This window comes from Castor canadensis, chromosome 11 (assembly GCF_047511655.1).
Source record: "Castor canadensis chromosome 11, mCasCan1.hap1v2, whole genome shotgun sequence".
Classification (NCBI taxonomy): Eukaryota; Metazoa; Chordata; class Mammalia; order Rodentia; family Castoridae; genus Castor; species Castor canadensis.
In genome coordinates this window covers 141,900,354-141,913,235 of record NC_133396.1, presented here as the reverse complement: position 1 = coordinate 141,913,235, position 12,882 = coordinate 141,900,354, and the positions used below count along the sequence as shown (strand labels likewise).

General features: G+C 42.4%; 1 protein-coding gene across 1 annotated transcript in view; it reads right to left on the bottom strand.

The window, feature by feature from the left end:
* Window positions 1–549: 549 nt before the first annotated feature.
* The window catches only part of Acbd3 (acyl-CoA binding domain containing 3), a 34,568-nt gene continuing 22,235 nt past the window's right edge, over window positions 550–12,882 (bottom strand). Inside the window, exons 6-8 of the mRNA XM_020171515.2 lie at window positions 8,365–8,551; window positions 5,934–6,218; window positions 550–2,576 (exon numbers count right to left, since the gene is read on the bottom strand). Coding sequence (XP_020027104.1) covers window positions 2,365–2,576; window positions 5,934–6,218; window positions 8,365–8,551 — 684 coding nt within the window. The 3' untranslated portion in view covers window positions 550–2,364. The remainder of the gene's footprint in view (window positions 2,577–5,933; window positions 6,219–8,364; window positions 8,552–12,882) is intronic.

Here is a 12,882-nt window from a genome sequence, read left to right as displayed (position 1 = left end):
TGGGAATGGAACTAAGATGGTTTCTTTGCAGGCCACAGTGGCTCGTTAGCCATCATTTATGATCTGACTGAGCTGGCAGGTGTATGACTCTGAAGCATGCTACTGACATCACAGCTCTCGTAACTGCTCTTCAGTCTGGTCTTGTGGCAGAAGTACCAACACGACTGCCCCGCTCTGTCTCTCCAATTCCAAAGGAAAAACCAAACACCTCAGCCACCCTGCATCTCAGCGGGGTCCCTGACACTGCTGTCTGTGCCCCCACCCAGCAGCCATATCACAGGGCCTTGGCCTGCACTGTGCATAGGTGGTGTGGAAAGACAAGCTTACAGCCCAGTTGCTCAAAAAAACCCAGTACAACTTAAATCTCAGTACAACTTAATTCTATCCTAACTCGCTAAGAAAACTCACAGAAACACTGTGCAGCCACACTTTGTTGTTTTTCAAGCAGATAAATAGAAAAGACCACCTAAAGCACTGCTTGTCCTGCCCAAATGATGAAATGCTGCACAATACTTCAGAGGGTAACCGCAGTAACAAAAAATCCACAAGTTACAGATAAACATTTTAATTGATTAAATATATTACTTTCAAGATCTTTTTTGAAATTGCACTTGTACTGTACTAATCAACAGCCAAAGGCAATAAAAAAAAGTTTAAAACCAAATATGTTTGGACATGAACAACTGACAGGAACTGCTATGTAAAGAAACATACATTGCTCCCAGAACAATACTTTTTGAAGATTAATTCATGTTAACATGTGCAAGGACAAATTCAAATTTGTAATCAAAGGCTGGAAGAAATATATATTAGTGCCTGCTTTTTAAAAGTTTATTTTACATTTTAAATACAGTATTTTTCTCATTTAAAAAAAAAAGTCAGGAAGTACCTAACTCCATGGTTTCTACACCGTGTGTACATTAGAGCCATGGGGCAACCTAGTCAATGTGCTGGATGTAACAGTGGCACCCGGGCTATTGCTCAATCAATTCAAAAACACAAATTAAGCACTGCTTAGGAGAAAAGAATCCAGTTTCTGAACAACCAAAAGAAAACAGTTAGATACATATAAAACCAGGTTATTACAAAACAGAAAGAAGTGCAGCACGCAGAAAACTCAAGCAGGCTGCACGTGGTGAACCATATTACTGCAGTGGTCAGTGCCTCTTTCCTACAGAGCTGACTTATAATCTGAAAATTTACAATCTAAGTCTTTCAGAAACAATGCTAAGTGTATACTGCCATCTTTGACATCTTCTATGTATACCACTCTCCCTTCTGAAAGCAAGAATCTCTGACTTATCACTTACACAAATTCTAAGCAATCCATATGTGTTTTCCATAAGAAAAAAAAAAAGGAAAAAAACCAACCAAGATGCACCTCTTCCCACCAATAATACAGATGAAAACTATCAAGTTTGAGCATGGGAATAGGGTTTGTGCCTCAGTAACAAATGGGAAGAAAATGGACTGTCTCTGGCAGTGATTTCCATATAAGTGCAATATTACTCCCCAAACGCTGAGTTATGTTTACATGATTTTATATATTTTAATTCAGTGAGTGCCAATTTTAGTTTGCAAACTTTCTAAACTGTATGCTTTGTGCAGAAAACAATTTGAGATATTATATAAAGCCAAATCAAAACAAAAATTAATGAGTTTTGTTTTGTTACTGGTAGTGTTATACCAAACGAAGAGAAAGGCCTGAGAGTTTGGAGGGGATTTGCTAAGAAGGCTGTGTAAGGTGTTCTAACTATCTTGGTATTTCAATTATCTAGTGGGTTTGAATATGCTAAGATTATCTCAGAAAAAAAATTCTCTATAATGTAACTCTGAACTAGGCAGCTGCACCCAAATCAGAACAATCTGGGTCATTCAGAACAAGACAACACTGCAGCAATCTCTTTTTCTAGTGTACTCTGAGGTCTTGAGTTTTTAAGTTTTAAAAATGGTGACCTCCAATCAAAGGTACCTGCACCTGATGTGCACGACAAACGTAAGCACGTCACACGAGAGGACGCTTAACTATGGGCTCTGACGGTGCATGGAGCAGGCAGCCAGTCTGGTCAACATTGGGGTGCTTTATTCTGGAGACCTTGAACATTTAACATGTACGTAGCTCATGTAACTTCAGCATCCACTAATGACTGCTGGTTGGCATCCAAGGGCTAGATGAGTCTGAGGGATCCCTTTTAACCCCAGAATATTACTGCTAAAGAGTCTCAAGGAAATCCTGACTCCCCAAAAAAGTTCACACCATCAGACCAAAATCAATAGGGAAACTCGGCTCCAATGCTCCACAGAAGTCAAAAAAAATTAAATGCCATCTTCTGCCCAGCCTGGACTCCAGACTCAGTAACATCTTTATCTAGTATAATAGACTCTGTAGTAGACAGATTTGGACCTCCACAAAGAATAGGAGTTATCGAACTTGAGGAGATAGACCCCTCTCCCTGGATATTGGTGGCTGCCGGCATACACCTCCTCGTGACAGTCCCGTCGGTACACAGGCACTATCTCATCCAGCAGAGGCTTGCTGGCATTCTTTTTGGCTTTCTCTTCACAGGTGATGTTTTCTGTGAGAAAGAACAGACACCAGTCAAAGAACAGATCCAGGAGAACTGCCTTTACATCAAGCAATTAAAACTCCTTTCTTTCTTTGACAAATTGTTCATTAAGAATTCTCTTGACCCATTGTCCAACCTATAAGCATGTATTATTCCTTCATTCAAATACCTGAGCACCTTCTGTGCACCCTGTATTGTGCTGGGCCCTGGGAGCCCAGTGGCCTATGGTAGCTGGTGGTGGAAGTGGTCTGTATCCTGTCCTTCTTACTCTCCTACTGCTGCTCCTTATTTCTGGGCCCCATTTTCCCCCTTCTATATTCACTCAATTCCTAATTCTTCCCCAAGGGGATGACCTTTCTCATCTGAGTAATACCAAGAAAAATGCTGCTCTGATCTACTCCTCTTCCACAATACAACAGTCCTTCCCATTTTAGGAAAGGGGGAAGGTAGCTTATAAGGATTATTACTTTCTGTATATCTGAAATAAAAAGGCTAAAAATTTAAAAACCACAGAGGAGAGGTAGGCATTCAGAGATACCCTGCAATTCAACTGGGACCTAGAAACAATAAAACTGGGACTTGTACCAGGAGGTTCCCACCTATACTTCTTCAGAGAAAATAAGCTGTTTGCCTTTCAATATGTAAGGGAGAAAAGCCAAACCAAACCAAGAAAACAAAAACCTGGACTCTTCTTCTGTGCGAATCAAGCCAACAGAACCACTGATATAAGGCACATTACAAAGGTGGCATGGGGCACAGCAGCTCCTGAAGCACACAGACAAACGCACTCTACAGCTTCAAGGAGGGTAAAGCTATCCTCACTCTTAGTAAGCCCTCTTGGGAGCAATAAGCTCTCTCACTGCTGTTCTTGCTAATACAGAGGGTTTTTTTTGTTTTGTTTTGTTTTTGGGTAGGACTGGGGTTTGAACTCAGGACTTTGCACTTGCAAAGCAGGTGCTCTACCACTTGAGCCACACCTCTAGTCAAATACAGAGGTTTTAATGGATAGGTTTTAGTTGCAAATCATTGTATGATTAGAAATGGAACAAAGGTAGGATGGAACAAGTTTTAACATATAGCTGCTAGAGCCAAGGTTGAGGACATCAAGGTTCTTTCCTATAAAAATGGACTTTGGCCATTTCTGCTAGTGTTCTTCCCAATATCAATAACCCAAAACCTGTTTAGAGGTTCTCAAGCAGGCAGGACAGGACAGGTACATACCTTAACCAGCTTCTGAGTGGAGAATTCTTTTGCCGGAATCAAAGCCAGGGCCTGGCCCATGTAAGCATGAGCTATATAGACCAATGAGCTGCTCCCTAGCCAAGAATTCTTGTAGATTACTCACAAAGTTCTTGGAAAACACCTTGATTTACACACACTGGTGCATACACACACTAAACTTTCCTTCCTGGCATCTACAAACACTGATTGAAATGAGTCCCTATGCTGCATCAGAAAGGCCCGCCCAGGCCTCGGGCCTGGTCCTATGATACCAAGGGACGCCCGAGGTACTGCTTGCAGCACATGGCTAATCTTCTCAAACACCAGTCTCATTCTTCTTCTTTTCCCTTTTTTAGCAGTACTGGGGTTGAACTTGGTCTCTCGCTTACTAGGCAGATGCTCTCCTGCGTGAGCCACTCTGCCAGCCTGTTTTTTTCCCACTTTTGTACTTTTTTGTTTTGGGTCAGACTACAGTATTTATGGGCAATGTTGTACCTTGCTGCTGGTACTTACGCCATATAAAATAAGGCAGTGCATGCTTCCACATATAACAACTCAAATCGGAACCTGTGGAATAATGAAGGTTTCCAGTCTGCTTCTGGGAAGGAGCCAATCTGCAAGACCTACTGGAATTTCTGGGACATTTATGGATGATAGAAAGTGGTACTGAATAAAAACTGTCTTTGGAGCTGAAAAGCTGAATAATTACTATTAACTGTTGAAATTAAATACTAAATAAATTTCAAGAACTGCTTACTGTGTAGCTGTTGTATGCTCCTGTATGTGACCCCAGGGGCCCCAGTGTGTGGCAGTATGACTGAATGACTGTCTGTCTCTAAAGCTGATAGAACCTTTATGCCCTCTCCACACACTTCCAAGAATAACTAAATTTATCCCGAGAGAATCCTTACGAAACAGACAAGCACTCTGTTCATGAGGTGCCTGGTAAGCCACAGTGCTCTTCTGGTCTCAGGCTGGGTGCCCCTTCCATATTACTTCCAGTCCAGCCAGCAAGTAAGTGCTTACTCAGCCTGTATAAAAAAGCCCAAGTTCTAGCTTTTCCAGGAAGCAAATTTAAGGAGACCACCTTCTCAATAAGCCAATACTTTTTTCTTTTTTCTCTTGGCAGTACTGGGTTTGAACTCAGGGCATTATGTTTGCTAAACAGGTGCTCTACCACCTAAGCTACATCCCTAGCCTGTTTTTGCCTTAGTTATTTTTTGGAAAGGATAAAAGATCTTGAACTGTTGTCTGATGCTGGTCTTGGACAGTGATCATCCTGTCTACGCCTCCACAACAGTTGGGACTGTAAGCACATACCATGACAACTGGCTTATTTTGTTGAGATGAGATCTCACTAACTTTTTGCCCAGGCTTTCCTCAAATTGTTCATCTTTCCAATTTCTACCTCTTGAGTAGCTGGGATTATAGGCATGAACCACTGTGGCCCAAGCCATGTATTTTATAATCTGCCTCCTAGACCAAGATAGTTTAAAACATCCTTAAAAACACCTGATTTTGTCTACATACTCAGAGAAAATAAAAAATGATACTCTAGTAAAACAGTGGTTTCTAAAGCAAAGAACAACTGCAATTTGTTTTAGATATCATGCTCTGGTTGAGTTTCTGTACTTACGTAAAAAACCTTGGAATTATGACTGAAGATGCTATTATCAGAAACATAACATTAAAGAAATTCCAGGGTGGACAGAAATTCCAAAGTGAAGCACGTGGTGCACACCCATAGTCCCTGCTCCTTGGGAGGCTAATAGAGTAGAACTGTTTGAGTCCAGCCTGGGCAACAAAACACCTCACAGGATAAAATTCTAAAAATTTTCAAAGTGACCTCACATATCTGGCATTTCAATACACACGGATGGAAGTAAAACAGTATTTAGGAAGTGGTAAGATAGCTAACTGCCAAACAGACTTTCCTGGCTTTGGAAACACGCATGTTCAGGCCATACTCCTCTCCACAGGAGGCTGGCCCCCCCTTACAAGCTTTTCAGCCAGCGTCCTACCAATGACGTTTGTTCCCTGTCTGTGAAGTGCTAATGAGGCAGCGTAAGGCTGGCTGACACCTGAACCAGGTACTATCTTTGCCGAAACAACCCAGCAGCTACTGAACATGAACCAGTGCTCTACCTTCTTCCTCCTCCTCATCATCGCTGGACTCGCTGACATGCACGCTGACAGCAGTGTTTGGAGAATCTGTCCATTCAAAATACACCCCAAACCCAATGTCATAATTGTCTGTAGCAAATTCCCAAAAGAGATAGGATCCTTCTTCATGGGTGGGAACTCGAACAGTGACCACTTCTCCTCGGCCCACTGTGATCACAGAATCTGCATCCTGCCGGATCTTCTCTTTAAAGTCTTTGATTTGCGGTCGTGTCCACATGGATGGAGCTGCAATCACTGGAAGAGATTCTAAAGGCAACAGGAATTACCAAAGCTAAAGAGAAAAGGCCTTCTGCTTATAGACACAACACTTGTACAGGGCCACCTGCCCAGCACACTCTCGCACCAAGGGCAGCATAGCATAGATGAGACAGAGGGTGGAGGGCTATGGAAAAGCCTCCTGTGGTAGTCTCTCCCTGGGTTACTATGTTTAACAAGTCACAGCTATCAGAAGACATCACACCCTGCAAGTAACAAGTGGACTCCACAAGCTTATAAATTATTTTTTTCAATACTCTAACTCCTTAAGGGGATTTAAGAATGACATTGGGGGCATGACTTTGAGGGCAGGTGGAGTGGCTCAAGTGGTAGGGCGCCTGTCTAGCAAGTGTGAGGCCTGAGCTCAAACCCCAATACTCTCAACAACAACAAAAGAAGACCCTGAAAACCCTAGCTGCTAGGGAACTATTCTTAGCAAGGAAGAGAGACCTGTGCCTCGGAATAAATTACTCTTTTGAATGTGAAACCAAAAAGTGGGCTTTGACTTTAGTCTATCTATCTGGAAAAAAGTCTTGACCTCTGGGTGTCCCAAAGTTCTAGGGGTTTTTCTGAAGGAGCTAAAAAACAGAAAAACCCGGACAAGATTAGAACCACTGGGGATAGAGAAAAAGGGTGAGATCTTGTTACTAAGCAGCATCTATGTGCACTGGACCACAGCCTGTCAGAGTCACTGACAAAAGACTGCTTCTTCTTTCAAAATACTGCTATAAACTCTTTTTTACCTTTTTCTTTTTTTGATTGTTATAAACTCTTGATAAGAACAAAGGAGAGAGGGAATAAGCCACTGATCTCACAGATTTTCTGGAGTTATTTTCTGTTACTTGTTCTAAAAGACAGGAAGACTTCTGAAACCAAACTTCTTACAAGCCACCCACCAACCCTGACAACTGTCCTGAAGGCTTTTCACTCCTTCTACTTAACACTTATTCTCACTTCTGACCTCTCAGCTCCTTTGCTGATTGACGGTACTGGGGTTTGAACTCAGGGTCTTATGCTTGTTAGGCAGGTGGTTGACCACTTGAGCCATGTCCCCAGCCCACAGCTCTCTCAGCTCAAGTATTCCTTCCTCAGGAAAGTCTCTAACCTCCTGGAGGTCACCCCTCAGCCCCAGCTGCCACATTACAGCCTCTAAATTATAATGGATCCCTTTTCCACCATTGTACTTATAACAGCTACAATTTATATTTTATGGTAATTATGCCTCATCATTGCAAGTCTAGCAACTCAGAAAACCTAACCAACTGATGAAGCTGCTGGTAGAGGTTGAAAAATGCTAAGTTATCTCTGGGATAACATGGTACTTTAGTCTAAAAAATTATACTGTAGTATATAGTGGCCAGTCTCCAAGATAGTCCCAGTAATCCTCACCTCTGGGTCTTCACACACAAAACAGCAGGGCTGGCACCTGAATATGGTGGAACTGCTGATGCATTACTTCCCAAGTCAGGGCATAAAGGACATGCCAGCTGGGTTTGGAAGAGCAGACCTGCAATCCCAGCACCTGGGAAGCTAAGGCAGGAAGATCTTGAATTCCAGCCAATCTGGGCTACACTGTGAGATCTTATCTCAAAAAAAAACCCAAAAAAACAAAAAGACACTGCCACTTCTGCCTTACTCTCTTTTGGATAAGGTGCTTTGCAGGAAGCCAGTCCTATGCCCATGGAGAGGCTTCCCCTGGGGGGGCGGAGAGTCTCTGTCAACAGTCAGCATCAATGTGCCAGCCAGGAGAGAGAGCTGTTTTGGAAGCAGATCCTCTAGTCCTGGCCAACCCTCCACACGATGACAGCCCAGCCAACGTCCTGGCTGCAACCTCATAACAGACTCTGAGCCAGAATCAGTGAGCTGACTTGCCCTCAATTCTTGATTTACAGAAACCGTGTGGTAAGAGATGTTTATTGTTATCTCATGCTGCTAAGTTTCAGTGTAATGTGGCAGTATGTAAAAAAGAAGATACCTTATGTCTAGAAGTTTCCAAAACACATCTGATTTGATCTTCTTGACTACTCCAATTCGGACTTAGAGTGAAAAAGTACTCCACACTTATGAACACCAACTGCTGTCAAAAACTCTCCCTGCCTCAAGCACTTTGAGGAGGAGCACGCATGCCAGCCCTTACCCTTTGGTCCATTTTCCAGGGCTTCCTCGGCAACCTCCGGCTCAGGTGCTTTCTCTAAGTTGTCGGTGTGGGTTTTGGCCTGTCCGTTTACTGGCATCATGTCACCTGCTACTGCTGCATTCACTTTTGACGATGGAGGCAAGGAGGCCCCAGCTACCACTACCTCCTGTTGCTTCTGCAGTGCTGCCTACAGATGGAGAGAAAAGGAAGATATGCTGACCAGGAGGGGAGGCTAACAAATGGGCACGAGTGCATTCGCACTGTAACTGTGCCCTGCCTCAGCATTCTGCTCCAACAGTTACCAATAAATTTTATTGTTTTTTATCCTGCTATAATGAATACCAATAGTATCAACTAACAGCTAAAAATGATGAAATAATTAACCTCAAATAAAACTACTAAAGGCAAAACTGAGCATAGTAACATGTACTCTTAAAACTAATGGAAGAAGTCAGGAACCAGTGGCTCACATCTATAATTCTAGCTACTCAGAAGTCAGAGATCAGGAGGATTGTGGTTCAAAGCCAGCTAGGACAAACAGTTCGAGACCCTATCTCAAAAAAAAAAAAAAAAAAAAAAATCCATCACAAAACAGGGCTGGCAGAGTGGCTCGAGTGGTAGAGTGCCTGCCTAGAGGCCCTAAGTTCAAATCTAGTACTGAAAAAAAAAAAAAAAAAACTGATGGAAGAGAATCTTTTTTTGGGCATGGTTCTGGGGTTTGTTTTCTTTTTTCTTTCTTTTTTGTGGGACTGGGGTTTGAACTCAGGGCTGGCTTTGTGCTTGCAAAGCAGGTGCTCTACTGCTTGAGCAACTCTTCCAGTCCATTTTGCCCTGATTATGTGGAAGATGGGGTCTAGAGAACTATTTACCCCGGCTGGCCTTGAACCATGATCCTCCCAATCTCAGCCTCTCAAACAGCATATTACAGGTATGAGCCACTAGCGTCTAGCTAATTTCTTTTCTTAGATAGGGTCTCATGCTTTTGCCTGGACTGGACTTTATTAATGATCTTCCTACCTTTGCCTCCTAAGTAACTGGCATTATAGATGTGCATCGCCATGTGCTGCTAACTCTTCTGCTGGAATCATGGCCCTATCTGCACCTCCCAGGCAGCTGAGGAGAACCCTGACACACTTCAATTACAAAGCTGATAGTGGCACAGACTGGGAGGCTGAGGCAGGAGGATCCTGAGTCAGGGAGATTGGGACCAGCCTAGACAATACAGTGAGGCCCTGCCTCCAAACAAAAAAATCAAACTGCATAGAATTTGAATTAGGAAAATTATACTTCAAAGAAATAAATGGTCACAGAAGAAAATTCACAAAAATAGAGGCTGGTAAATTTGACACAGGCCCCCAACGTGATCCCCAATTCACATATGAACAACTATTCCATATGGATAAAAGAGCAAATTTTTCTTTTCTCAGTGAAACTCTGACACCATGCCAGGTGCACGCCTATAATCCCAGCACTTGGAGGCTGAGACAGGAGGATCTCAAGTTCAAGACTGGCCTGGTGTACCAAGACCCTGTCTCAAAAAAAACAGTAATAATCACACTGTTTACATAATTATGATTAAAATGTGTATATTTACAAATGTGGAATCAAAACGAGAGTCAAAATGGGAGCGTAAGAGCATCTTTAATCCTAAGGATAACTATTTTGGGACATTCTTCTTCAAAAGCAAGAGGGAGAGATAGCATGCTACTTCAGTAGCTTTTGAGGAAACTTTAAATCAGATTTTAACATACATATAGAAGAGTGTATGAATCATAAATTATACTTTATCAATTTTCACAAATCAAACATATATCCATGTAACCAAAACCCAGATCAAGACATAACCTATATCCCAGAACATCCCTGGCAGCCCTTTCCAGACACCTCCTGTGAAATTATGACTTTATACATTTTTTACTTAAAGAACAGCAACACCTTCCTCTGCTACAGGCTAACAGCACACTTAAAACATTTTAAAATACCAGGCTGGAGATATGGTTCAAGTGGTACAGGGCCACTTTACAAGCACAAATCCCTCAGTTCAGACCCCATTCCCACAAAAGGAGGGAAAAAAAGATTTTAAAATAACTTCTTTCAAGGCCTAGATTCTAAATATTTTCCAACATTACATTTGTTTGTTTGGTTTTGGTGTTAGTGGTCTTTGAACTCAGGGCCTAATGCTTGCTAGGCAGGTGCTCTACTTGAGCCATACGTGCCCCAAACCCCCGTATTAGTTTTTTAGAAAGAATTCCAGCTACCAGAAAAAGCACAAGCAACCCAAACAGGTCAGACTGTTAGAGAATCCCCTGTGCAACAAGAAAAGTGAAGAGCAAAGACTTCACAGCTCGTATGCAGGATCAGCAGGGGTGCGGCTCCAGAGCATCTCCACTGAGCCTTCCTCAGAGTCCAGCAGAGTGAACAAGTGAGGGCTCACTGCCCATGACACACATCTACTACACACAGAAGACTCAATTCCTTACACACTCTCTTGTCTACACTGTGGGAAATTTTAAAATTGTAACAAACATCCACCCAGATTAACTGCCCCAACAGGGTTCCCATTTTGTTATCTTGCTCAGTATTTACATAAAAATTACTTTAGAGGGGTGGAGTTTCCTTTGCTTCTTCCCCTCATGCAAAATTCATTGGCAACTGCTAGAAAAGAACTTGAGTTGCAATGAACCCTCTCTAAGGCTGAATTCTTGGTTGTGTATTGTACTTATTTCCAGAGGCAACCAGTCAACTTGATAAACTAAGTTTGATCCTTTTAATCTCACTTGAGACTTTTTAATTCCATTTCAAAGATGCTTCCTTTTGTCCTGCTAGACTGATTTTCTCCTAATGAAGTGACAGCAATCTGAACAGGACAGTGTATATGCGTGATCTTATTTTAAAAATATCTCAGCTGGATGCCTGTCATCCCAAGCTATGCAGGAGTGTGAGACCAGAAGGTCTCGGTTCCAAGAAAATCAGAGCAAAATAGTTTGGAAGACCCCATCTCAGTGAAAACAAGCTGGGCGTGGTGGTACGTGCCTGTGACCAAACAATGGTGGGTAATGTAAAATGGGAGGACTGCAGTCCAGACTGGCCTGGGCAAAAAGCGAGACCCCATTCCTAAAAAAACCAGCCTAAAAAGGCTAGAGGAGTGGCTCAAGCAGTAAAGCACCTGCCTAGCAATAGTTAAAAGAAAAAAAAAAAAAAGAAAGAAAGAAAGCTCAATGCCTATCAAAGAAGCAAAAAAAGGTAAAATAGAAACAGGCTGTAGAAGGCAAAGAATCCCTCAAAAACACTGTTCCTTTTATTTTTTTGCAGTTCTGGGGTTTGAACTCAGGGCCTACACCTTAAGCCAATCCACCAGCTGTTTTTTTGTGAAGAGTTTTTACAAGATAGGGTCTTGCCAACTCTATTTGCATGGGCTGGCCTCAAACCTCAATCCTCCTGATCTCTGCCTCCTGAGTAGCTTGGATTATAGGCATAATAAGCCACCAGCGCCCAGATAAATATATCAGCCATTTAATTTTATTTTTCTTTGGCAGTACTGGGGTTTGAACTCAGGGCCTCACGCTTGCTAGGCAGGTTCTCTTACTGCTTGAGCCACTCCACCAACCCAACACTGCTCCTTTCCTTTCCCCTTCCCCTTCCTTTCTTTTGCAGTACTGGGGCTTGAACTCAGGGCTCTCACCCTGAGCCACACCAGCCCTTTTCTGTGATGGGTTTAAGAAAGGGTAGCTCAAACTATTTGCCTGGGCTGGATTCCAACCGTGATCCTCCTGAATAGCTAGGATTACAGGTCTGAGCCACTGGTGCCTGGCTCCAACACTGCTTATTTTCTTAAACAAGTCAAGTTCAGTTTCTTTTGTCATCCTCTTATGGATTATACAAAACCTACAGAACTTTTCCACTTCTCACTGATGCCAAGGATTTGGAGGGAAAGCATATCTTATTTTTAAATTTTTCTTCATTTTAAAATATGAGACAGGTTCTCACTATGTAGCCCAGGCCAAGCTTAAACTCTTGACCCTCCTATCTTGAGTAGCAGGGATTACAGATATGTACCACTGCACCCAGTGGAAAAGGTACTTTAGATGAGGATATGTGTCTTCAAGAAATTAAAAGAGCTTGGAAAAAACAGATTACTTCATGTAACAAAAAATGCTGAGTAACTACAGTGTAACACTTTTCTTCACTCAGGTGTGTTGACATGTGGTAACTACTGTTATAAACACAAGCTAAGTAACTCAGCTTCGCAGTTAAGTCTGAGGCATCTTATACTCCACAGATGTAACAGCTGAATATAACATCAGTAGCTTTCCTACACACAAAGCATTTTCACCCTGACAATCTTATGAGCTTAACAGGACAGGAAGGAAGCTTTATCTTATATTCTGTTCTTACAGACTGAGAGAAAAAGCAGAAAATCAGAGAAGTGTAACATGCCTGAGATAAACAAGGTAACTGCAAAGCCAGGACAGAATCCCAGTGTTACCAGACCTCCAAATTCATGTTCTTTCAGTAAAC